Source organism: Chionomys nivalis, chromosome 11, assembly GCF_950005125.1.
Source record: "Chionomys nivalis chromosome 11, mChiNiv1.1, whole genome shotgun sequence".
NCBI lineage: Eukaryota > Metazoa > Chordata > Mammalia > Rodentia > Cricetidae > Chionomys > Chionomys nivalis.
The window spans coordinates 10,568,672-10,595,043 of NC_080096.1; the positions used below are offsets into that span (position 1 = coordinate 10,568,672).

At 52.0% G+C, this 26,372-nt stretch overlaps 1 protein-coding gene across 5 annotated transcripts in view; it reads left to right on the plus strand.

Annotated features, from left to right (window-relative positions):
- Positions 1–26,372, plus strand: part of Kazn (kazrin, periplakin interacting protein) — a 911,421-nt gene that overhangs the window by 797,182 nt on the left and 87,867 nt on the right. For all 5 annotated transcript variants that reach the window (XR_009057976.1, XM_057784037.1, XM_057784039.1 and 2 more), the window contains one exon: positions 16,166–16,357. Coding sequence is in view for 4 of the 5 variants with exons in the window: in XM_057784037.1 (XP_057640020.1) it covers positions 16,166–16,357 (192 nt within the window). In the remaining variant the exon portion in view is untranslated. The remainder of the gene's footprint in view (positions 1–16,165; positions 16,358–26,372) is intronic.

A 26,372-nucleotide genomic window follows, 5' to 3' on the forward strand; every position in this document is an offset into this window, starting at 1 on the left:
ATGGTCTGTTCCAAATTGTTCATAAAACTTAAGATGTTTGTTTTGCTGTGGTGGTTGCCTCAGGCCACCATACCTGACTCCTGAGCTATCTGTCTCTGACTCAACCTGGGAGCAAGTTGTCTTTAAATGTCACTTCCTAGACCCAGACAGGCATAAAAACAAAATCTGAAAATGGATCTTTCAATTGGGCATCTTAAAGAGCCTTTTATCATTTTTATAGAGTGTATGTGTGTGTGTGTGTCTGTGTCTGTGTGGGTGCGTGTAGGGACCAGTAAAATGTATTTCATTGTCTACAGTTATAGGCAGTTACATCTTGGCTGAATATGTGTGTGATACTATGTCCTCCATGTTCTTCAGAGTTGATCGATATTTTTATTTCATAATTTAACAATTATACTGGGAGTGTTACTTCACATAGCCACATGGTACAAATTGGCAGAAGTATGTGTACGGCCATCTCGGTGATTGTTGTGATTTCTGTCCTAATCCCAAGCCAAGATTTATTGAATGAGTTTTACAAAGCTGAAGTCAGCATCTCAGATAGCATTTTTTTCAAGAGCAAGCGTCTAGCAACACAGGCCAAGGATTTGCTGATTTGATGTGCACTAAAGGCATGCTTGGAGGAAGATATCAAAAGTCTTTGTTTTCCATAATTAAACTGTTAATGTTTCTGTAAGAGCAGAAAGTTCTGTATGTCCAAGAAAAACACCGAAGTCTTGGCCCTGAGCCCAAGGAGTTTTACCCAGCCTACATTGGCATTGCATGGGTGAGGGCGTGAGTGGCTCAGTGGGCGTGTTGTGTGGTCAGAACTGAGCCTGCAGTGTTGTCTCAGGATGCAACACAGGCGAGTGCTGCTGGAAGCACCTCGGGTTCACAACATCCTTGATCTTGGGGTTTGTGTGTATTCTGCTGACAGTTTTGGTGTGATTTGGTTATTGTTTTTTGTTTGTTTGTTGTTTTTGTTTTTTTTAAAATGGCGCTCACATCCAGAACCTACGTTAGGAAGCCATGGTGCTGAGGAGAGCCGTCCTGTGGGGTGTGGAGTGATGTGTGTCCCCCTTGGTGTGTGTTCATTTCTTGTTGCTGAGACTTTCTTTTTGCTCTGCCTGGCTTGGTGCCTTGGAGACCAGGCTGACCTTGAACTTACAGCCTCTGATTCTTCCACCCTCCTGTGGGCTGGCAGGTTTGTTTGGTTGTTTATTTGTTTTAACTACTTGATCAGGCAGTTCCTCCACCGCTGTGGCGCCTCCTCCTCCTGGTCGCTTTGCCTTCTCTTTACCGCTCATTCTTCTCTTCCACCCTGACTGCAGGACCAGCTCAGGGTGACACCTCTCAGGTTCTCTCCCCCCATCTTTTTCTGCTCATTGCTGTCCTGAGTCAACTCACACAGAACTCCTGGACCTGGCTCTTTGCATGTGGGGCTTCTTAGGTTGACTCGAATGCCACCCACTCCAGAGTGCCCGATGCTCCAGTGAGGTCCTGAGTGAGTCTTTGCTGTGATGTCCTGTCACCCTGGTACTTCATGGGACAGCTATACACACTGGCCACTGCTTTGGGCTGGGGCTGTTGGAGCTCCCTCTATTTCTGAAGCTTTAGTCCTCTACAGGCATGTGTGCAGGGGAAACGCTAGATTAGAAAATTCGGAGATCTCTTCAGAGTCTAAGGACTGCCCAGGCTTTGGAGTGTCACATAAACGAACCCATCTTTTTTCTGAAAATTGTCTGATCGCTGCTGCAATTGAGTTATCTGCTTATCCCAAGAGTCACTTGGATTTCTGGCTGTGGGTTGAGGCTTGCTCCAGGTCAGGGACAGAGAAGGATCAAAGCTGACATTGCCTTTTTTTTTTAAAATATTTATTTATTATGTATACAATATTCTGTCTGTGTGCATGTCTGCAGGCCAGAAGAGGGCACCAGACCTCTTTACAGATGGTTGTGAGCCACCATGTGGTTGCTGGGAATTGAACTCAGGACCTTTAGAAGAGCAGGCAATGTTCTTAACCACTGAGCCATCTCTCCAGCCCCCTGCCTTTTTTTTTTTTTTTTTTTTTTTTTTTTTTTTGTCACAACCGACTTGGTATGTGGTAGTTCCTTGACTTGCAATGCTGGGAGGGACAGGGCAATAACTGGGGTTACTTTCTTATTTTTTGTTTTTAACATCCTCAATTATTGATGATGCAAACATCTGTCCTGTCTGGGCCACTTAAAAACACCAGCTAGCTGTGCTTTGTGTGCATGCACGTGTGCATCTGTGTGTGTTACGTTGCTTTGCTTTATGACCTCCACCCCTGCCTGTCCCGTGAGCCCAGGTACACACATCCCTCTTTCTTTCCGCTCAGGCTGCCCCTGGGGATCTGGAGTATTTTGCAGGTGTCAGGAGAGAGGTCCCCAGCCCAAGGCCCACACAGTTCATAGTCTATATGGTTTGAAACTGGCAATGGGGGGAAAGGAAGGGCTCCAGTTAGCTGAAGAGAGCTGGGCAGGAAAGCTGACGCACCGGACTGAAGCACGTAGGACCTGCTTGAAATGTTTTGCCTCCAGGCCTCTGTTTTCTGGTTTTGAGGTCTCGGTGCTGGGCATAGAACCCCCCAAGCTCTCGGGCATCCCAGCCTCAGCTTCACCCCGCCACATCCAGTGTTTGTCCCCCACCACTTCAAGCTTTCCCTTATTGAAGTCAGCCGCTTCTCCGTGATCACCCTGCCGTCAAGCTGGAGCCCGCGCTCTGGCAGCTTCATTTTCCCATGGAGGCATCCAGCAGCCTCACAGACAGCACCCAGGGCAGTCCTAGCCTGACCCTTCTCTGCCTGTGGCTCGTGCCAGCATGACTGTCCAAGGGAGTGTACCTCCTGGGCTTCTAGAGTGGGTTGGAGCCACCCTAGCCGCTGGGGTCTGCAGTCCCAGGCTCTCACCGGCTGCATTCCAAAAGGCCCTGGCTTAAAGATCTTCCGTGTCAGGAAGCCCTGGTCTAGGATAGGAACAGAGTCGCCGCCGGGTAAATCCTACACAGCCCTTGCCTTGCTCGCTGCTCTTGGGCCCACAGTACCAGTCCTTGTATTCTGTATTCTGTCCAGCTGGCTGTGAGCTGGGTGGGCGTGGGGGAGGGGGGTAGAAAGCCAGCACTAGGGGCTTTCATTTACATTTTTCAAATGCTTTCCCTCTCCGCTCTCCCAAGAGGCAGCTTGCAAATTGGAAGCAGCCTGACCTTTGAACTGTTGGGGGAGTCAGACAGCCAAGGTCTGGGGCAGGGAAGATGGGAGATGCTATTGGGATGTCAGCAGCCACTCCAGGCAGGAAAAAAGACACATCCCTGGCCATAAACTGGAGAATGCCAGGAGAGGATTCCTGTGTTAGTACAGTGTGGGGCAGCCAGCCCCTAACTGCTGGAAACCCTACTCTGAAAGACCTGTCAGCAAAGAATGTTCTACCTGAGGTGTGGGGACAGAAGGCCCAGAAGTCATCAGGGACAGTGCTGCCATGCAGGAGGAGAGCCAGAAGGTCATGTGACTCTCAAAGAAGGAGCAGGAGGGAGGAGAGTGCCCCAGCTGTGTATAGTACTTCTCACCTGCCAGAATGTTCTTTGATGTAAAGATTCATTCACTCTCTCATCAACCTTGTAAGGTAGAGGAGGGCACCAAGACCTAGAGAGGCATTCGTGACTTTCGGGGGCTCTTGATGAATGGCAGACACTCAACCTAAACACCTGGGGCTGAAGCCTCTTCCTCACCACTGGGCAACACTGCCTCTGGGGAGGTTCCCAAAGGCAGAAGTCACACAGAAAGCTCTGTGGTGGGATCAGGGTTCCCCGGGACTCCCCCTCACCCCATTGTTCCTTCCTCTTCCCAAATCCCACATTTTTCTGGGTCCTGGTTATATACATTTGGTTCATGGGCCACCTTGCCCAGACTCCCCCCAAATGAAAAGAAAATGTTTTTCTTGTCCTTTTCTGATTTTTTACCCCTCTCTTTTTGTCTTTAGTTCGGGACTCATTTAGTCCAGGCAGCCTTGATTTCTCTCTGTAGCCCAGGATGACCCTAAACTTCTGACCCTCTTGCCTCCACCTCGATACTAGAATGAAAGACATGCTTCATCACGCTGGGGTTTGAAATTGCGACCTCGTGCATGCTAAACAGGCACTCGACCAAGCGCGCCACCTCTCCAGCTCAGCCCAAGGAAGCATTTTTAAAAATAGCTTTGTTCATGTCTAGTCCTGCAGGATGTGGCTTCCTGGAAGGAGGGGTGCAGTAATGGGGTCCCCAGTGGTCTCCCGTTTTGTAGTGCCCAGAAGCTGATGGCAGAGGTCTCGTGATGTGGCCGACCAATTTGGAACTGATAGGGTCCTAGGAGAAGACGAGTGAACAGAGCAGCCTGGGGAGACTTAGGTGTGCCCAGGAGGCCGCAGGCTGGAATAGGAAGGGATGGACAGGAGGAGGTGGAGGGCCAGCCTCAGGCCAGGCTGCACCACCCACCCTGTATGACTAGGCTGAATCACCATTTATCCTTCTAATGAGAACAATAAAACACACCACTGGGTTGAAATCATAAACATAATAGACGTGAGGGCACTTTGAAGGCAAAGTTAAAAGCCACATATTGGGATTTAACAGTCTGGGCTCATTGCAGAGCTTCCTGGGCATAAGGGCACCATCTTGTCCTGTGAGGTACAGGCAGCTGCTTCTCCTGTGTCTTGTGGCTGGTCTGAGTCCCAGGCTTCCTAGGACGGGGTGTTGGAGTGGCACCGTGGCTTGCCCCAGAATAGCACCTTGGGGGACACCTGCCAGCCAGGTGAACAAGACCCACACTCACTGGCCTGCACTCATGTGTCAGGTCCTTCTTTATTCCTGTTTTTCTTTCCTTTGTGCCTAAATTTTCTCACTGAAGGAGCCTTGAACCTCCGATTCTCCGATTTGCCTGCTTCCGCCTCTTCCGCCGGACTTAGTACACCCTGCCATACCCGGTTTACGCAGTGCCAGGAACTGAACTCAAAGCCTCATGCATGCTAGGCAGGTTCTCTGCTCAGTTCAGTCTGAGGCTGGAAATTTTCATGACCTTCTGCATCGCAAAGAGAGAGAGAACCCTGGAGCTGCAAAATTCCTAGAAAGCCTCCAGGTACTCCCTCTGCTGTAGTCCAGGCTTGCTGGGAACCAGCAGGGTTCCTGAGAGCCTCTTCCCCTCATCTGGGCCTGCTTTTTCTCAGCCCCAGGTAATTTTTCAATTAACTTGATTGGCTAGAGACCCAGTCACCCTGGAGTGTGGGAAACAGACCCAGGCCGGAAGTGCCCCCTCTCTTCTGGCTGAACTGAGCTCTCAGAGAGAGGATCCTATTTCATGTGGGGAAACCAGGATGTGATCTGGTGCCCCCTCTGAGACATCCCAGATGGTGCCTTCTGGGAATCCCAGCCACTTGGCTGTGGTGGAGGCTGTGCTCCTTTCCCTGCCCCGCAGTCTCTCGTGTCTTTACTGTTACACCGTTTATAAAGTTGGCCCTGACATTTTCATAAGTGAAACATTTAGACTATGCAGAGCGTATTTTATTCCCTCCTGAAGCAGCTGTTCAGTCAGGCCGGAGAATAACGAGCAATGAGTTACACGGTTTGAGGGGGCCTGGCTGTGTTCTGAGCTCTGCATCCCGGAGAGCCTCCCTTGGGGTTGGAGATGAGTGTCTGCTGTGGTCCCACAGCCGGAGACATCCTCCTTGCTTTCCCTCTGTGTCTACAGGTCCTGCTGACCCCTAGCTGGCCCAGACAGCTGGCTGGCTACCTGTGCCGATGGAATTGAGGGCTGATTCTGTGCTGGCGTTTTTTCAGGGAGCGTTGTCATAACAGCTCTGGGAGCCAGGGCCTGCTATGACACCTATTCTCCATGCAAGGGAAAGAAGAGTAACTTTCCAGGGTTTGAGTGTCTGTTCATGCGCGGTGCCCACAGAGGCCAGAACAGGGCATCAGATCCCTGGAGCTGGGGTCGGAGGCGGCTTTAAGTTGCCTGGTATAGATGCTGGGAACTGAACTTGGGTCCTCTGAATGAGCAGCACGTTCTCTTTTTTTTTTTTTTTTTTTTTTTGGTTTTTCGAGACAGGGTTTCTCTGTGGTTTTGGAGCCTGTCCTGGAACTAGCTCTTATAGACCAGGCTGGTCTCGAACTCAGACCAGGCTGGTCTCGAACTCACAGAGATCCGCCTGCCTCTGCCTCCCGAGTGCTGGGATTAAAGGCGTGCGCCACCACCGCCCGGCCAGCACGTTCTCTTAACCCCTGGGCCATCTCTCCAGCCAAGAGTCAAAATTTGGACCAGGGAGTTGACTTCAGCATCGAGGCTTATCCTGGTCGCCGTGATCATTTTCACAGGGGACTGAGGGAAAGGAGTCACAGGTCACAGGGCAGCAGACAGCACCCAGTACTTGTCTCTGTGGCCCCTCTATCTCTGGGACTTGTTCAGACCAGTCTGGACTTGGTTTTAATGCTTTCCACACCCAACCCAATGCCCACTTTCCTGGGTGTGAGGCCTGTTTCCTTCTGTGTGACCAGGCACATCTGTAGTGTCCTGGGGCTTGACAGGCACTGATGACCTTGAGGTGACATTTGAGATTGCCTTAGACTCTCCAAGCCCAAGCGTATTCTAGATTGGCTTCCAGCTTGTAATGACAGGTAGTTTAGTGGTCAAGGGAATGGACCTACCTGAACCCTTCCTCTGGGTCTCAGTTTATCTGTCCATGCAATGGGAACAGAAGCCTGTTCTCTTCCCCTAGCCCATGACTACCCAGAATTCCTCAAAGCTAGTCAGAGTAAACCTGCTCTGGCAGTGCCAGGGGTTTGCATCGCTCCATGGATGCCGGAGGCAACTGGAAAGGAAACTGAGGCTTGGGGTGCTGGCTCAGTCTCTGGTGGACCAGCAAGCCAGTGTGGGGTGACTGATTCAGGTGATGGATCCAACTTGCCGTGAGCTGTGGTCTCCCTGTGTTGAAGGCCTGGACCACTTCATGGTAGGGTGACAAATGCCTGTTCTCGTCTCTTTTTCCTCCCCGTATTTCCATCGGATTTTCTTTGGTGGGAGGTGGATAAGGAAGTGAGCCGGGGAGGCTGTGCCAGGTAAGAAAGGAGAGGAGCAGGCAGGACTATCTGGTGCCTGCTGTGTCTCTACCCCAGCCCCGTGGATATTCCTTTCCAGAGGCTGACCCTGGTAGGGAAGATGGTCACTCAGAGATAGATGCTCTTTCAGGTCTGTCCCCTCCGGTCAGCCTCTTTTCCTGGTATTTTGCCGAGTGACTTTTAAGGCAGGGGGCTGGTTTTGAGCTTTTGGTATCTGATGGGCTTCTGAACTGGGATGCACCTGAGTCACCAGAACCAGCTCTCTGACCTTGAGCTTTCTAGCCCGGCTTCCCATCTTTGCACCTGCAAGCTGTGGTTAGCTTGTTTTTGCAGCCCTGGGGATGGAACTCAGGGTATCCTACAGACTGGACAAGGACTTTGCTACTGCGCCATGCCCTCAGCCTTGCTCATGCAATTGGTTCAAGCTCTGCCACTGAGTCGCATGCTCAGCCTTTGCATCTGAGTATTGGAACAGATGCTGCCCAGTCTTCTGCACGTGCTTGCTGAGGGACTCTTGGCTCAGATTCAGTGTCAGCCACTGGGTGAACTCCCAGCTCAGGGTATGAACTCAAGCTGTGTGGTTGGTGCTCTAAGATCTCTACGGGTAATAGAAGAGGAGAAAGGCCCAGGCCCATGGCAATAGGCCATGCCTGGAAACAGCCTTGAAGCAGAATTAGGAGGTTTGGGATGGTAGGGCTGAGCAAGATGGGGCAGGACCGAGTGGGGGCGGGCAGTAGGAGCCTGGGTCTCTGAGGCTAAAGAGCAATGCGAACTGAAGTAGCTGGGAAGATCCATGTCACTTGTTTCTGGGGGAGGTTTTATAGCTTGGAGGACTCGGCACACAGCAGGGGTCTTCATGTTTGTGGGGATGGGGGGGGCTCCTCCAAAACTGGCAGAATTGATTTGCCACGACTCTCTTTCTCTTGAAAGCAGTAGAAAACCTGGCTCAGACTAGCTAGACCACGAAAGTGACTGTTCACTCTCTAATTCGGGTGTAGATCTGTCGTCAGGTGTGGTGTGAGCTACCTTATGCCTGTTGGCAGCCATTCACGGCGGTAGAAAGGACCGCTAGCAGCCCCAGGGCTCCTAGAGTCTGAGGATGAGCTCTGGGTGGGCTGGCTCGGGTCATGTGGCTTCCCCTGAACCAATCACAGTGGTTAAGGCGAGTCAGCATTGATCAGACTAGGACCCATTTCCATTTCTGAAGAAACAGGTGTTGAGGAGGGGAGGTTCCCAAAGTCAAGTCAGGAGGGGGTAGGGGTTGCTGTGTCAAAAAAAAAACAAAAGGAGCATTTGGAGACAAGGCTAGGAAGACAAATGCTTGCCACATAGGCCTGAGGACCTGAGTTCATATCCCCAGGACCCGAGTAAAAAGACAGGTGTCTTTAATCCCAGCTCTCCTAAGAGAAATAGGAGGCAGAATCCCCAAAGCTCACCAGCCAGCTAATCCAGCATACACAATGGTGAGCACAGAGACCCCATCCGAAATAAGGTGGAAAGCAGGGGCCGGCACCTAGGGTGTCCTCTCGCTCCTACTCGTATAAGTATGTCCGTGTGCTCTAAGTAGTTCATATACGTCCGCACTCACACACAAACAGGCACACACAAAGAGGAGTCTCTACCCAGAGAGGCCCAGGTTTAGCCACCAGCAGAGCCTCATCCAGGGGTGTGAAGAAACTGGGAAGGAAAGCCAGCCTCTCAAGCAGTGGCGTTGTGGCTCAGAGGCTCATAAGATCTGTGGGATTCCTTGTGCCAGAGCTTGGGACAGCCCTGTCAGTCCATCCAGATTTGGGTGAGCAACAGTCAGACTGGTGCTTCTAATTCCAGCCCCCCAAAACATGTGTCCACTAATGGCTGAAGTAGGTGCCCACACGTCTCTCTCCCATCCTTCCCAAGCAAGTGCGTGGTAGAAACTGGCTCCTCAGAGCCACCAAAAGCGAGAGCCCAGGCCTGGAAGCTGTGCAGTCCTGGCAACCTGTTCATGGCTCCTTGGCCTGCGCCTCTCCTTAGCCAGGAATCACCCGGTGAGAGATGTTTGCTGCTTCATGGCACCTGCCCAGGTCTCCAGCAGGCCGGAGAGGCCTGTATTCCCAAGTGACGATCCTCAGATCAAATCTGAGTCTGTCCCTACACTCAGGCTTCCTACAGGATCCCTCCCAGGGCAGGGCTTTAAGGTCACCTCCAGGGCATGGCCCATGGTCACTGCACAGCCCTGTCCCAGGAGAAAATAGGAGCTCTGCAGTATTGAATGGATGTGTGCAGCTCCCTGGGGGAAAGCCATGGCCTCGGAGACAGCAAGGTGGTGGGCAGTTAGCCTAGGGTCCTACCAGGAGCAGCCTCTGCAGGGCAGGCAGATTAAACAGGCCCCAGAGGAAAAAACAATGGTGTGAAATTCCGAGAAAAAAGAGGCAGCCTCACCTGGTTCCCAGCATGCCCAGCCACACCCACACTGGGATAGGAATCACCTTACCCAGTGCTCTGCAGGCCTGGAGGGGCCTTGAGTAACAGCACCCATGAAGGGTGGGAGTCTCTGGCAGTCCTTCCCGTTTGGAAACAGAGCAGCCAAGTGGCAAGATCACATGACAGAGACCCAGAGAACGTGGAATCTTGGTGATCTCCTGCTGCTTCTCTGCCAGCTGCTAGGAATCATGATGTGTGTGTGTGTGGGGGGGGGGTCTTGACATAGGCAGAGGTCCCCAGGCAGGGACCAGGGCAGGAGCAGGGCAAGCCTAGCCTGACAAAGCAGGGAGGTCCAAACCCAGGCCCAGGATGGCTGCATTAGTGTAGCGTTGAAGCTGGCTCGCCCTGCCCGCAATCCTTCCCTCTGGCTCCCCACACTGGGAAGTCATTGTATCCTGGCCCTTGCCTGTGACACTTCTGGCCATCACAGAATCCTGAGTGCTTTCGGAGCTGACTTTGTAGCAGACCCCCGTCCCCCTCAGACGTCAAGAAAAGTTGGAATTGGTAGTGGCTGTTTAGAGAGCCTTTGGGATCCTCTGCCCAGCTGTGGGAAGAGAGGGATCGTGGGGAAATTGAGATGAAGAGGCTATGCCTGACACCTCGAGTGCACCCTCTAGTCTGGCACCCTCAAGAGAGCAGCCCTGGTTTGCCCCCACACCGTCTCCCTCTGTGCTTCAGTATTTCTGAAGATGCCTTGTCCTCCGGGGTTCCCGTGATGATGGAGCACCAATGTCAGTCACATGGAGATGAAAAGTTATGAGAGGGCCTGGTGGGGGAGGTCGGCACCACCCAGGCAGAGGTGATCAACAACTTCACATGTGCTCGTCAGCCAAGACTCTTCTCTTGCCCATTGTACAGTGTAGCACGGAGGACGCAGGCCACTGTGGAGACCTCACTCTCAGCCCTGGGCTGCCACCAGCCCCCTCCCCGTTATGTTTCCGGGTGCCCCTCCTCCACTAGGAACCCCTTCGCTGGATTCCCACATTTCTGCTAGCCCTGCCCCTTCAGGTGACTTTGTCCTCTCGCTGTCTACCTCAAAACTTCCCTCCAAGCGTGTCTCATTCCTCCTGGCTTCAGATAAAGTGTTCAGTGTCAGCCACACCACCTGCATAGGACTTGGCCCAGACCCTACAATAACAAGGCCAGCTCAGGCAAGGCCACCTGCCAGGCTCAGACGGGCCCACAGAGAGGCAAGGTGCACCTTGCCAGAATCTCCAGGCCTCTCCCGGCCCAGCACAGGGTCACCCTGTGACCGACCTTAGGGAAGGATCTAGCACGAGGCCAGCAGCCATGGTCTCTAAAGGGCTGGAGGGGGCAGTAGTGATTGCTTTATCAGTAAGCCACCTCTCTCTGCCTTTCCTTCTGTGCACATATGGTTCAGGTGGCCCTCCTGGGAATATGGACCCGCCACAGTCCACAGAGCTGCCAAGATGCCTTCGGAAGAGGCCCCCTAGAGAGCACAGGTTAGCTCCGGGCCTACACGACTCCCTCCCTAGGTTTACTTTGCAGGAGGCCAGAGTCTGAGCTCAGGAGCAGGTTTGTGCTTGGCTGGTGACCAAGATGTCTCCATGCATGGTAGGCAGCACCCTCAGTCCAACTTCCTCACACAGACTCTCTCTGCCCCGCCCCGTTCTTCTGTCTCCCCTAGGCTAGTGACAGAGCCTGCCTTCCCTGCCCTTCATAAAGGCCTTGAGTGCCCCTTAGCTCACCCCACAGGTCAGGGAGGCTGTGGCTCAGGGTTCCTTGGGTGCTGAGATCATAGCCTTCTCCAAGAAGACAGAGGACACAATCTCCGTCATGAAATTGAGCCAGGCATGGTGGTACACACTTTTAATCCCAGCACTGGAGAGGCAGAAGCCGGTGGATCTCTGTGACTTTGAGGCCAGTCTAGTTCCAGGACAGGCAAAGCTATGAAAAAAGACCCTGTCTCGAAACAAAGCAAACTGGTGGTGATAAACTACACCTGACCTCCATTTAGAAGTTTCCAGAATGTTTCTATCCAATCTGTGGCTGATGGGCAGCCTGTGCCCCAGGATAACTATAAATGCAGCTCAACATGACATGATAAACTTACTTAAAATTATAAGAGTTGGAGGGATTTTAATAAACTTACTTAAAATTATAAGAGTTGGAGGGATTTTAAAATACTACTACTACTATTGTTGTTATTATTATTATATTTTTGTTTTGTTTTGGTGTTTTTTCCTGGAACTCACTCTGTAAACCAGAACTCACAGAAATCCGCCTGCCTCTGCCTCCCAATGATGGGATTAAGGGCCTGCGCCACCACCACCTGTCTGTTGTTGTTGTTGTTGTTGTTGTTAGCTCCATTGCAGTTCCCAGGGCCTGAACTTTGTAGGTAGCAGCATTATGTCACAATGTTAAAAGGTTTAACAGAGCCTAAGAGACAGTTGCCTTGTTTAATGTTTATTGAAGGCCAGGAAACCAGCCTTGGCTCTATTCTAGCATTCAGGTCAGATGCCAGGGGTTAACATCAGGAAGTGGAGCAGCCAAGACTGAGCCCCACTAACTGCCTCAACCTGCCTGGCCTGCCTCTATCTGAAGCACCCGGCACTGGGGACACACGCCCACCAGGGCCCTGCCCGAAGCTGGCACTGGGGTGCATGGGAGGAGATCCTATCCCTGTCTTTGAGGAACCCCACATTCTTAGGAGCTGCAGGGACCATGAACCTGGTACAAAGGCTTGGACCCCCACTTAAACAGTTGCTGAGATTTACTTCACCATGGGGAGCAAGAACAAGCTTACCCCTGGGGGAGTGGGGCTGGGGGCAATGATGCCGGTGACGAGGCCGCAAGATTCCACTCTCGCTCCATGCCGGGACTGATAAAGACCTGGGTTCCTCTCCTGAGCCTTAGAATGATGTCTTGGATAACAGTGTGCAGTGGATGGTCTGACACTGTGGAGGGCCAGACAGTTAAATGGCCCAGGACTCTGTAGCTCTCTTGGCTTGCTTCATGTGCTTCTTGTAGACACGTGGTGGGGATGTTTGCATGAGAAAATCAGCAAGCATCACTGTTCCCAGAGAATGTCTCAGGACCCAGTATAGAACCATATTCTAGAAGCCAGAACAGGGTGCTGACCCCAGACCACCCAGCCCCAAAGCCTGGCTCTTCTCTTTATCTGTGAGCTTGGCCCCATTGTTTAACCTCCCTCTATCTCAAACCCCCAATCTATGAAGCTGGTGTGGTAGTAATAGTACCTATTTCATGGGTTCTTGTGGGGATTAATCTACTTAAGACATTGTTTGCCTCTTTATTACTAGGCAGCTGTTGCTGCTCCAGCCGTTAAATCCACTCTCTGAAGATAAAATGTAAAAAGACTCAACCTTTTTCCCCCTATACTCCATTGTCCAAAACTGGATCGCATGGGCAACCCTAGCTGCATTGGAGGCTGGGAAATTATAGCTTGTTAAAAGCAGAACTCTTAGAGATGAACGGAGATGTGGATTAGCAGGTTTCCGCTCAGCTCCCACGGTCACCGATTGTGGATGTGTTCTCTTGGGAGGGTATACTGCAACCCTCTTCCTCAGGGAGGAGGCACCTGGGCCCTCTTGTGTGGGTAAGTTAGCTCCAGGGGTAGCAAGCAGCTCCCTGAGGCACGAGGATCTCCAAGCAACAGTCGCCTGATTACGGCTTTTGTTGGTGCCTCTGCATCCCTCCCTTCCTGCTCCCTGCCTAGGGGGTCTGAGGCTTGTGGTTTCCCCAGTGCAGGGGGCTACCATCCATGGTATTGTTTGCCTTTCTGGGCTTGGACAAAGCCAGCACAGTCCCGGAAGCTTCCTGTGAGCAGGCCACGAGCCTTTGCGGCATCTTGGCATAGCAGCTTGGCCTTCCTCCTCCTGTCTCCCTCAATGGCTGTCTACACTCACTAGAATGGAGAGTCAGTAGTCTGTACTGTTCACTGCCCAGTGCCTTAGCCTCCCACACCTGAGAGGCGAGTGTGGCCTGTGCGGCTGAGAAACTTGGCTCGGTTTTTTTCTTCATTAATCTGAACCCAGTGAGCCACCTGTCCTTGCTGGCAAGTGTGTTGAGCTGTGCGGCCACACACCAGAGTCCAGTCTCTGTTCCCACACACCAGCAGTAATGTCCATGTGGGTTTGCACAGAGTGCGCCCCTCCGAGTACATTATGAAGGCCCAGGAAGGGATAATGTCGTGTCCAAGGACACACACTGCAGGTACCAAACCCTCTGAGGCGGAAAGCCAAAGTTAACTCGAGTTTCTTCATTGTCCCTTGTTTCTAATGTGTGGGTTTGGTCCCCTCCATGCAGCCGGCAAAGCCAGCTGTGCGTCTTGGTGGTTCATGGACTGTGGGCAAGGTGCCGGGCACGTTTAAGTGGTTTGTTTTGGGGTAGGACTGGGGATGGAACTCAGGGCCTTGGGCACGGTAGGCACACTCTCTGCCCTTGGGCCCATTTACCCCATTTTGTACTGTTCATGCAGCCAGTGTGGGTGCTTGGTAAACTCAGGAGCCTCTCGTTTTCCCTTAGTTGTTTTTCCAGCCTGTTTTCCTGTTAGGTGTGCCTGGTTCCCATTGGCTACTTCAGAGTGGGCTGGGCTGGGCTGGAGGGCGGGACCTCAGAGCCAGACACACCTGTTGGGGTGGTGCGCGCGGTGCCAGGGCCACCCCCACGTTCGCTCTTGACCAAGCTCAGGTGCAGCAGCTGTTTGTGTTTTCCACGTGCACCCACTGCCTCAGGGTGTTCTAGCAATGCCAGCCCCGGCTCACTCTGCTTCCTGCGCCTGTGACCGTGGGAGGGGGCAGCCCCACTGGGAAGAAACAGTGCGCATGGTCAAATGAGAATGTAGGCCAACCCAAGCGAATGCCAAGCCTAAGCGTGTTCCACACGCTACTGGGGATATACTTACCCTAAGAACGACCCATGGCTTCCTTGAGGGCAGGCCCCCATGTGTCTGGGATTTTACTTTGTTGTGTTTTTCTTAATCTGGCAGCCCTGACTGAGTGGGCTCCCTGTGCTGTGTAGCAAACAAGACCCCAAGAAAGGACATAAAATTTGCGGAAGAGTTGGCAAGGGACTAACAGGGCCTCTTGGGAACCACTGCTTGCCTGCGTGGACAATAAGAATTCGGTGTCTTCCTCAGAGTGCCTTGAAGACACATCGAAGCCATTCATTTAATATCAGGATGGGCAAATGAAGACCACTGATAAAGGGGAGGAGAGTTCCAGAGACTTGGGTGCCACTAAAGATGGCAAGCCAGAGCAAGGGACAGGTGGCTGGGGTTAAGGCCCTTTGTGATCCAACCTCCAGCCTGGAGTGGGGGCTGGGCCAGGACCACGCAAACTTACTTTGCAGGTTTTCAGGGGGATGTGACAGTCAGCAGCCTCCACTGGAGTCCACCAGTGTAAGACAGAGCAGCCAGGTGCCTCCCCACTCCGGGGTCTTTGGGGGAAGAACCTGCCTGAGGATGCGCAGTGGAGCACAGATGTGTTGTCACGTGAAGGGGGTGAGCTTAGGGAAAGCTGGAGGATGATGGGAAGTAGGACAGACCTTGGCTGTTGTGGCTGGGAATGGGAGGGAACAGAGCTGGACCTGCCTACAGCAGAGACCCTGGGGCTGTTTCCAGAGCTGTCACTGTGTCCTTCAGCTTGGTTCTTCCCCTGCCACCTCATTTTCAGAGGGTGGAGGAGGTTAAGAAAGCTATATAGCCCAGGCTAGCCTTGAGTCCGTTATTAGCCCAGGCTGGCCCGGAACTCATTATTAGCTCAGACTGACCTCTTACACTGGTGAAGCAAGTGCGCCAACACACCTGGTAGCTCCATTCTTGACATGACATCGTAAGTGTGATCATCACGAAGGCCTACATGTGATCGTGTACACGATGGCATGACCTGTACATGCCCCCTCCTGTGTCACCCGCCCCTGTGAGGGCACAGTGCTGCCCCCAGCACTCCTAGCAGTTTGAGGTTTATTGGTCTTAAAGGGACACCCCAGGGCCTGCAGGACCGCAGTGGCGGGTGATGTTCCATGAGCTCTCATCTTTAAAGTCTCATTACCTGGGTACCTTCTGAAGATGCAAGGCTCTCGGGAAGCACACACAGGGCTGCATATAGATGCTGTTATGTCCTATACCCATGGTGCCCCCATTCTTGGGGTTATGCCTGTCAATGCTATGTTCTCTGTGGGTTGCAGAACCCCCTCCTCCCATGGGGCATGTGCTCTACAAGATGTAACTGCCCTTAGTCACCAATCCTCCAGTGTGACACTATCCAAACCCTGACTCACCACCAGCGTCACACAGTGGCGCACTATAGCCTGGTTTTCAGAGTTCCTTCACCTCTCTGAGCGTCAGTGGCCTGATGTGTAAAGTGGGGATCCTGTTGGTACCAGGCACAGGTTTGGGGGAGTCTACAAGAAATCACACATAGAACTTCCCTAGGCATGGGGTAACTTGTGGTCAGAATGTTGATGCCTACGTCTGTAGCCGGCAGGGAAATGCTGAGTGGTCACAGAAATATCGGAGGCTCAGGAGAATGGCGGGTGTGGGTCCAGGGCCCACTTGGGAAAAGGTCCTGTGTGCACAGCTCACAAGAGTCACCTGAGCCCTTCCAGGTCCCCCACCTCTGACCAGCTGCTCTTGTCCCCTAGTGCTCCTGCGGGAGGAAGTGGTCCAGCTTCAGGAGGAAGTGCACCTTCTCCGGCAGATGAAGGAGATGCTGGCCAAGGACCTGGAAGAGTCACAGGGCGGCAAGTGCTCCGAGGTCCTCTCAGCCACGGAGCTTCGGGTGCAGCTGGTGCAGAAGGGGCAGGAGCTGGCCAGGGCCAAAGAAGCCTTGCAAGGTGAGTGACCCGCAACAGGCGACGGGCTTGGGCCATTCTGAGCTTCCTGGAGTTGGTCCCCGTCACATCCTGTCTCAGGGTGACAGTAGCCCTGAGGAGTGAATAGCAAGTGGACTTTTAAAAAAGTGTATTTGAAGACAGGAAGTCTTCAAATTAAGGCTGCATGTGCCTTTAATCCCAGCACTTAGGAGGTAGAGGCAAGCAGGTGTCTATAAGTTCAGCCTGCTCTACAGAGTTGAGTTCCAGGGCAACCAGGGCTGTTACACAGAGAAACTCTGTCTTGAAACAATAACAACAAATTTATTTGAAGCTTTTGTTAGTATATATTTTATATAATAATAGGCTTGTTATGACATTTCCATACACGTATACAGCGTATTTTAATCACATTCATCCCCATCACCCTCTTTTGTCCCTCCCACTCCACTGATCCCTTCCTCTTTCCAACCAGGCCCCCTTTCTTCATTCCCCCCCACCCCCACTGAGTTTCATTAGGGCTGCTCACAAGAGTATGGTGAGGTGCTGTTTTTAGGAATGTGGCACCTGACCAGTGGTTTCACCACTAAAGCAGACGTCTGCCATGCCTTTACACAGTTATTAACGGCCCACAGATTCTCAGGGATGGGTGGGGCCGCAGAAGCCATCTCTGATAGACCAGGACACTGACCTACTACTGAGGCTATCCTACATTCTTGGGAGCCTATGGGACCTCCCTGCTCAGGACTGAGCTTGTGCTGGGCTCTGCTGGAAAAATGCCTGCGGCCCCACTTATCACTCCTGTTCCCCAAAGGTAGGCTCTGAGAAGGGGATGAGTGTATTCTCGTCATTCAGACCAATGTAGTTTCCCTTTGAGATGCGGCATTGTGCATCCCTGGCACTGGGGAGACCCTTGAAGCTATGCAGGCATGTTGGAAATCTCTTGCTGGACCCCAGTTTTGTGGTCACCAGCTGGCCAAAGATTACACACCAATGGGCCTCAAGTGCAACCAGGTTTCCTGAAACAGCTCTCGGTTCCTTTTCTCCTCCTGCAAGGCTACTTGCCTATTCTCCGGGCTTCAAGGAAGGTTCCAGACAGTTTTTTGAGAAAGATAGGAAACCTGTCTAAGATGCAGCTGCCCTGCGCTTTGAGAAATTGGTCTACAGTGTCTCCAGAGAACAGCTTTTGGGGTGTGCATGCTGCTAACTTGAAAGAGTGCATTCAACCTTTTGACATTTGTGACAGATGTCATCTACAAAGGTTCACAGCTGAGCACCGTGCAGTCCAGTCACAAAGCGTAAAGAATTGCAAAAACAAGTCTCATGTTTTAAGTCGGTCTGTGATTCTGCGCCGTCCCCGAGGGCTGCGGGTTGACCACGTCTGTCAGACATCTGGAAAAGCTGTGTCCCTGAAGCCAGAGCTGCCTTGTTACTTCAACCACCACGACACCGGGAGCAGTCAAGTTTTCATTTGACCAATCCTGGATGAGCATCTCAGGTTGGGGAGAGGAGCATTTGAGCCTCCAGGTCCATGAGACACCATGCAAGGGACCACAGTGGTGGCTCACGTCAGGTGTCCTGTCAGGAGCCTGGTCACGCATTGCTGTAGAGCAGCGAGGAGACTGGGGTGTGAGCTTTCTTGCTGTCTAGCTTTGCCCCGGATGTGAAGTTCTCATATTATGAAAGAAAAGGGACTTTTGTTAGCTGATGAGCCGCCTACATCCCGGCAGCTTTCCCTGACCCTTGCTTTGGTATGCACAGCTGACTGAGCAGGTGGCCATGTGACACATCATTGACATCCCCCAGGGTGTGTAAGGAGCCTTCTGGAGGATGAATGTGTACAGCTTTCAAGGCATATGAGGGGGATCTTATTTTAGTGATGTGTTAGTTACGGTTTCTATTGCTACGAAGAGACAAACTCTTAAAGAGGAAAATATTTAATTGGGGCTGGCCTGCAGTTCAGAGATTTAGTCCGTTATAGTCATGGTGGGAAACACGGCAGCACACAGGCGATGTGGTACTGGAGAGGAAGCCAAGAGTTCTACATCCAGATCCACAGGCAGCAGGAAGAGAGGGAGCCACTGGGCCTGGCTTGAGCGGTTGAAATCTCAAAGCCCACCCCCAATGACGTGCTTCCTCCAACAAGGCCACACCTACCCTACCAAGGTCACACCTTTTGATAGTGCCACTCCCTATGGGTTATGGAGGTGATTTTTATTCAGACCACCGCAGTCAGGGTTGCCGTGACTGGGTATTGATGGTGTGGGCATTGTGACCCAGCTACTTCATAATGGCTGCATGCTTGGGAAGTAATTTTCCAAAGGTGCCTTTTTTCTCTATGCAGCCATCTAGAGGTCCATTCCAACCTGGGTGACTGTCCTTTACTCGGCTCAAGGACCTCGTAATATCCCCTGCCGTCTTCACTGTGGAGTCTCATGGCCTAGAGTCTCCTTGGTGCTGCTCAGCCCAGGCTGTACGCGCCCAGGTCCTTGGTCTCGTCGAGCCTGACACTCCCATGCAGAGTTGGTGCTGGCTTGGGAAGCCACCAGACTCTGCCTCTTGCACCTTTCCCAGAGTTTATTCCAGGGACAGAGGACCTTTCCTCCCCTGCCCTTGGCCAGGAGCAGAATTCTCAGCTGTGTTTGCTCTTCAAGACCCGGAAGGAGGCAGTTTATGGGCCAGGAGGCATATTCGGGGGCCCAAGCTTTCGTTCCATCCTACCCTGACCCGAGCAAAGGGCAAGAATCCAGGGTTGCACAAAAGTGAGAATTAAAAGCAGTGCTGCCTACATCGACGAGCCCAGCTCCCTGGAGCACAGCATGCAGAGTGAGCATCCGACACCCCTGGTGTGTTGAGGATGTGTTCTAAGATGTTACCTGTATAGTATGGAACCTGTGTGCACTGGCTGTTTTTCCGTTTGTGCTTCCTGTGATAAAAGTTACCATACAGTTAGAGCTTCCCGTAGAACAGAGCAGTTGTGACTGTCTATTCAAAGTCATTAAGGGGCCGGGAGATAGCTCAGATACAAACCCATGACCTGCGTTCAATTCTCGGCACTCAAATTCAAAAGCAAGGCATGACAGTTTGCACCTGTAAACCCAGCGCTGGGGAGGCAGGGACAACAGAAGCCCATAGGCTCGCTGGCCATCCCGCCTAGCAGAGTCAGTGAGCACCGGGCTCTATGAGAGACTTGTCCCAAAAAATCAGGTGGAGAGTGAGTGAAGAAGACACCCGGCACTGACCTCTGGCTTCCACACACATACACATGCAGGAAGTAACTTAAGACTTATGACTTCTAGGACTTTCTATTTAGTATTTTTATTGACCATGAATAATGCATACATGTGGATAGTACAGGTGTCTTTCCTTGACTTGTGGTTATGGTATGTCTTGTTTCTTATTTTATTGCTGTGATAAGGCACCATGACCAAATGACCTTGCAGAAGAGTTTGTTGGGGGCTCATAGAGTAAGTCCATGACTATCATGGTGGGGAACATGGCAGCAGGCAGGCAAGCATGATGCTGGAGCCGAGTGCTTACGTGTTTGAGACAATAACCATGACCAGAGAGAGAGCCAACTGGGAATGACAGGGGCTTGGAAACCTCACAGCCTGCCTCCAGTGGCACACCTCCTAGTCCTTCCCGAATCGGTCCACCAACTGGGGATCAAGTATTCAAATAGGCCTAGGAAGGCCATGTAAGGCTTGCTACCTTATCTGCCTGAGGACACGTGATGGTGGCCTCTCTGCAGGGGCCAACCAAGCTAAAAGGACTCTGTGTTAGCTTCCTGTGAAGACACTGGGTGAGCCTCGGGATGTCAGATGCCTTGACTGAGGTTCCAGAGCCCAGCAAAGCAGAGGCCTTTTCTGTCCCACTAACCTGCCTCGTCCTTCCTCTGCCCATGTCCATCATGGAGTCAGCTTGAGGCAGATCACAACCACTATAGCTCAGCTCTGGAGTCAGATTTGAACTGAACTTGTACACCAGCTCTATCTATACCTTCACATTTTCCTTTATACCCTAGGCTAGTCTTGCACTTGCTATGTAGCCTAGGCTAGCCACCAAGTCACTGTGATCCATCTGCCTTGGCCTCCCAAGGGCTGGGATTGCAGGTATGAACCGCTGCCACATCTGGCTCAACCTCTCACTAATTTTTTTTTTTTTTTTTTTTTTTTTTTGGTTTTTCGAGACAGGGTTTCTCTGTGGCTTTGGAGCCTGTCCTGGAACTAGCTCTTGTAGACCAGGCTGGTCTCAAACTCCCAGAGATCCGCCTGCCTCTGCCTCCCGAGTGCTGGGATTAAAGGCGTGCACCACCACCGCCCGGCAACCCCTCACTAATTTTGACCTTGTCTAAATTTCCCAACCTGCCTGAACCTGCATTCCTTTGAGGTAACGGTAGTGCCCATGTTTCTTACCTTCAGGGCAATGAGAGTGGCCGCCTCTTAAGCCGAGAGGGTCGAGTGACATACAGGGTGACTGGCTCACTACTTCCTGTGATCTATACAGAAGCCCAGTGATTGGCAGATGCCAGAGGCAAGGCCTGCCTTTTCAGATCTCAGAGCCATTACCTGTCTGGCTTCTAGGCCCATGGCACCCTCGAGCCCATGCACTCAAGGCAACAGGGTCCCTGAAAAGCTGGTGGCTGGACATGTCCAGCCCCCGAGAGCATTCCACCTGGAGTCCCGCAGCATCCCACAGAACTCGTTTCTGCACCAGCCCCTGCACCAGCGACTGCACAAATTGCAGACCGATGTGGCAGGTGGAGGTGGGGCGTACAGAGGGATTTATGCACTGTAATGAGGAGAATGAGCAGACGCGGGCGGACGTGTGCCGGCGGAACAGGCAGCAGATGGCAATGACACTTGTTAACAGTCCGTGGCCCCAGGGAAAAGCAATGCCCCAAAGACTTCCGCCCTGGCAGAGGCCCCACCTCCACCATCTTTTCTTTTTTTTGTTTTTTTTTTTTGTTTTTCGAGACAGGGTTTCTCTGTAGCTTTGGTGCCTGTCCTGGAACTAGCTCTTGTAGACCAGGCTGGCCTCGAACTCCCAGAGATCCGCCTGCCTCTGTCTCCCGAGTGCTGGGATTAAAGGCGTGCGCCACCACCGCCCGGCTCACCTCCACCATCTTGCAGTTTAGGAGAGACCTTAAGTTTGCAGCTTGGGTGAGGATTGGGAACTCACGCAGGCACAGGCACAGTGGTCCCCAAATGCTGACATCAGACTGGGAAGAGAATCAAGTGTGGGAAGCCAGGGGCTTGGAGGACGCCTCTGCTGCCCTGGGGGTGAACGTGGGCATGTTGGTTTCGGATGTTTGGTCTCCTCATGAGTTTAAAAGTAGAAAGCGAATGAACAAGAAGCATGGTAGTGGGTGTGTCTAGCCTCTCCCCTTGATACCCCCGTGACCCCCACTGTGCTCTCTGGGAGCTTGCGGGACCATCTGCTGTTGAAAATTTCCCAGGATTCCATTTCCCGACTTCCCTGTAAATCGCGGCTGTCGTGAAAATGGCTTTCTTTCATTTTTTTTCTTTTAAATCTCTTAACAGTGTGTTGAACATGCTGAGCAATTTCCAACAACAATAAATACGATTCGAGGACATAATTTTTAATGACTGCATAATGTTCCACCAAATGGAGGCTCCATTATTTATTCAGCCATTTTCCTGTCATTGGACATCTGAGCTGTTCCCATGTTTTCTCCTCGCTCCCTCTTTTGGCCACTATCACATGACAAAGATCTGGCTTGAAAATCTGTCTTTTTCTCTTGTCATTTTCTGTATTGTATTTCTAACTTAGTGTGTGTGTGTGTGTGTGTGTGTGTGTGTATGCGAGTGAGAGACTCCTGTTCTTGTGCATGCATGCATTTGCCAGGGTGTTTGTGCAGACAGCTTGCAAGAATCATTTCCTTCCTTCCTCTTCTATGGGTCACCAGAATTGGCAGCAGGTGCCTTTACCCTCTGAACCATCTCATCAGCCCTGTTTGCTAGTTGAGCAAGGGTCTCATATATTCCAGACTGGCCTCAGAATTGCTATAGTCTAGGGACGGGCCTTGAACTACTGATCCTCCTGTCTCTGAGTCCTGAGTGCTGGGATTATGTGGTGCTACATACCATGTTGGTCTTGGTGCATGCTAGAGATTGGATCCAGGGCCTCAGGCATGCTAGGTGGAGGATCCAGGGCCTCAGGCATGCTAGGTGGAGGATCCAGGGCCTCAGGCATGCTAAGTGGAGGATCCAGGGCCTCAGGCATGCTAGGCGGGCTCTGCACCACCTGAGCTGCTTCCCCAGCTCCAGTGATGTCCTACAGTCTGTCGGCTGAACCCTTTGCTCATGCTGAGAACACCTGTAGGCCCAATCTGCTTGAAATCCCACGGGTGCCCTCTAGGACCTGCAGGATGTGTACTGTGCTCGTCCCCAAAGTTTGCCATCCCTGACTCTTGTTCCCTGTAGGGTCAAGGAAATATGCCCATTTAGTCCCTGGAGGACTGAGGTGGGAGCTGACACTGGGTCTCTTTAAAGAGCAAAGGGTCCACGTGTGTTTAGCACTGGGATGGCCCATGCGTTGTCCTCTGCCTTATCCGCATGAGCCCCTGCTGCCCCCAGCAACCTTTGTTAGCCAGCTACTACTGTACCCTGTCTTTAAAATGGGCATAAGAGAGCTAGGTGGTTTGGGGGCCAACACCTGTCCCCAGAGTTCTCTCTGTGTTTTGAAGACATTTAGCAGAGACTTTCTTCATAGATGTCACAGCAGGAAAGAAGGGGAGCCCCAAAGAGTAGGGAAGGGGAGGTGTGGATTACTGTGTCTCACTGAGACCCTGGGGTCACTGGGCTTGTTGAGTCACCCCCAGTGTTTGCTCTAGAGTTGTCCCTGGTCACAAACGCCCGCCGAGACCAGTTTCCCCACCCTTCACCCAGTCCCTTCCCTGTGCAGCTCAGGGAGCACGGCCTGGCCCCTGAATGCCTGCAGCCTCAGCTGCGGCTCAGGGTATGTTTTCGGAGCAAGCTAGAATTGCTGACCTTGAAACCCTGATCCTGACTTCTGATTCAGCCCTGCTCCTTCCTGGGGTGGGGAGTGAAGCCATGCAGACGCGGACGTGGACAAAGCCTGCTGTGAGACACACCAGGCCCCAGACATGGTTAAATTGTCTCCCCGGGGATCTCCAGCCATCCTTACCGTGCTGGGTCAGGACACACCCTGCAACTGTGACAGGAGAATGAGAGCTATGCTGGCCTTTGTCCCACAAGAGGCACCCAGGCCTGATCCCAGGAAGTTCTATGCTGAGCTGGCCTCTGAGGTGGTCAAGTTTAGCTGACTCAAGAACTGGTCCAAGGTGGCCCTGGGCACAGATCAAGTGTGACAGGGTCTTTGTCCTGGTTCCTCTCAGCCATGCTTGCTCCACAGGGGGATGCTTTCCTGCCCTTAGACAAGGCCCTGGGGTAGGACCACTGTTCCAGCGATGGTCGTTAAGGACCTTGAGGGTCACAAGGTGGGCATATACAGCAAGCCCTGAGAGTCTCACTCAGGTTAGCGAGCAAGCCCTGCACCCAGCATGTCACACACCCTTATCTACACATCTCTCTCACGTCCCATGGTGTCCGTGGAGGGAGCCTGACTATGGCTAGGGAAGCTGAGGCACCAAGCATGGAAGTCCCAACATCTGACACAGACCCCCTATAATGAGATTCTCTAAGTCAATTTTGAGTATGTGCATGTGTGTAATGTGTGTGCATGCACATGTGTGCGTGCATGTGTTGTGTAATGTGTGTGTGTGCATGCGTGTAATGTGTGTGTGAGTGTGTATGTGTGTAGGCTTGCATGCCTCAGCACACCTGTGCAGGTTAGAGGACAACTCGGCAGAGTCTCTTATCTCCTCCTGTCACGGGTCTAGTGGCTCAAACTCAATTTGTCAGGTTACCAGCAAGATCTTCTATACCCTAAGACATACCTTATCAAGAAACCCACTCATTTAGTGAATACTCACTGAAGTTTACTACTTTCCAGGCATCATTCTGGGGACTCCGTAAGCAGAATCAACAAAAGTCTGTGGCCAACAGTGTTTAGGCTGTAGCAGCCTGTGACAGTCACCAATGCTGCATAACAAATGATCCTGAGTCGCAGTAGGGTAAAGCAACCACCAGTTACCTTACAGTACCTCATCTTGCATGACAAGCATTTGGTAGACTTGATCAGGGAATTCTTCAGCTCCACGTGGTATCGGCCAGGCTCCCTTTGGTATTCTGTTGCACATCCAAGATGTCTTCATGGAGATATCTGGTGTGTTGACATGATGGCTGTGTGCAGATGGCCCAGTAACCTGGGCCTTTTGAGTATCTGCCACTGTGTGGGGTCAGGCTTCCTTCATAGAGATTCAGGGCTTTCAGGCAAGGTCCCCAGAAACCAAGGTGCCAGCTGCAAGGTTTACATAATCTGACCCTGGGAGTCTCTCAGCATCATTTCCGCCATATTCTGACAGTGACAAGCCATTCAGACTCCACACAACGCAAGATTATGTTGTGTCCTTTTTTGCTGCAGCAGGAACATTGCCAGGGAGGGGAGAGAGAACCCAGAAAATAACCCAGCAAAGATACAGAGTAGATACCACAATGTGGAGTTCAATGTCTCACAAGGAGATACCTGTCCCCCCAAAGACACATCCTCAGATATTCACAGTAGGTCATGTGTCACAGCCCCGAAGTTGGAAGCAGCCCACATGGCCACCCACAGGTGAATGAACCAATGGGTAGCAGACTAGAGCAGGAGCCTTGGCAACGGTGAAGCTGCAGACGGTTACCTGGCCTATGACGTGGACAGACCTCGGAACGGTTATAGGGATTGACAGGGTCCAGAGGAGGCAGGATGTGCTGTGATTCCATTCCCGCAAAAAGTCCAGAAAACACGCATCGTGCTACTGGACAGAAACAGCAAGCTGGCGGCGTGCGAGTTCGTCACAGAGCAGGGAGGAAGCTGGGGGTCATGGGTGTTCATTCTTGACTGTGGTGCTGAGTCTGGATGTCTGCTTGTTGGATGACAGATAACCCACATCACACACAGAAGCTTAAGGCTTCTTAGCATGAGTAAAACCCGGCTTTAAGGGCAAGGCAGATGAGGAGGCCTGGAGGTAATGTTCTGTGGCGTCTAGCTTAGACGCTTAGACTTTTGGATCTTTCTTAAGGGAGAGGCTTGAGACAGGTTCTCACATACACTGGGCTGACTTCAAACTCGCCAAGTAGCTGAGGATAACCTTGAATTTATAATTTTTTTTTTTTTTGGTTTTTCGAGACAGGGTTTCTCTGTGGTTTTGGAGCCTGTCCTGGAACTAGCTCTTGTAGACCAAGCTGGTCTCGAACTCACAGAGATCCGCCTGCCTCTGCCTCCCAAGTGCTGGGATTAAAGGCGTGCGCCACCACCGCCCGGCTTGAATTTATAATCTCAGAGGCACAGGTAACCATGCCCAGTTTATGTTTAGTGGGGATCAAGCCCAGGGCTCTGCGATACTCGTGAAGCATTCTAAGGGTTAGAGTCCCAGCCACCAGCTTGGCTTTCTTTTCCTGCGTGCTGGCCTCAGCAGTCACAGGATTGTAGTCCTGGGTACACAGAACCCCGAGGGTCAAGCTTACCTATCCAGGCAGCCCTGACATGAGGATGAGAGAAAGAACAGCGCGAAGCCTGTCCTCTGGGAAAACACAGAGCAGCCCAGGCCACGGGTGTTAGGGCCTGACACTGGAGGCCGGAAGAGGAGAGGACTGATTTCCTTGGTAGCGGGCTGAAGACTTGTACCAATTTTACACGGAATATGTCCCATTCAACTCCAGGGCCAGGTACTGTGGTTGAATAAAGACTTTGGGTGACAAAGCAATGGCCCAGTGAGGATGGCATACTGAGAAAGAATTCTGAGGCTGGGCGGCACCTTTAAGGTAGATCTCTGAGTTCAAGGCCAGTCAGCGCTACACAAACCCTGACTCAAAAAACCCTGATATTCAGCATGTATATAATTAGTATAGTTCACAAATGAATGTATAAATTTTTTATAAGCCAATCATAC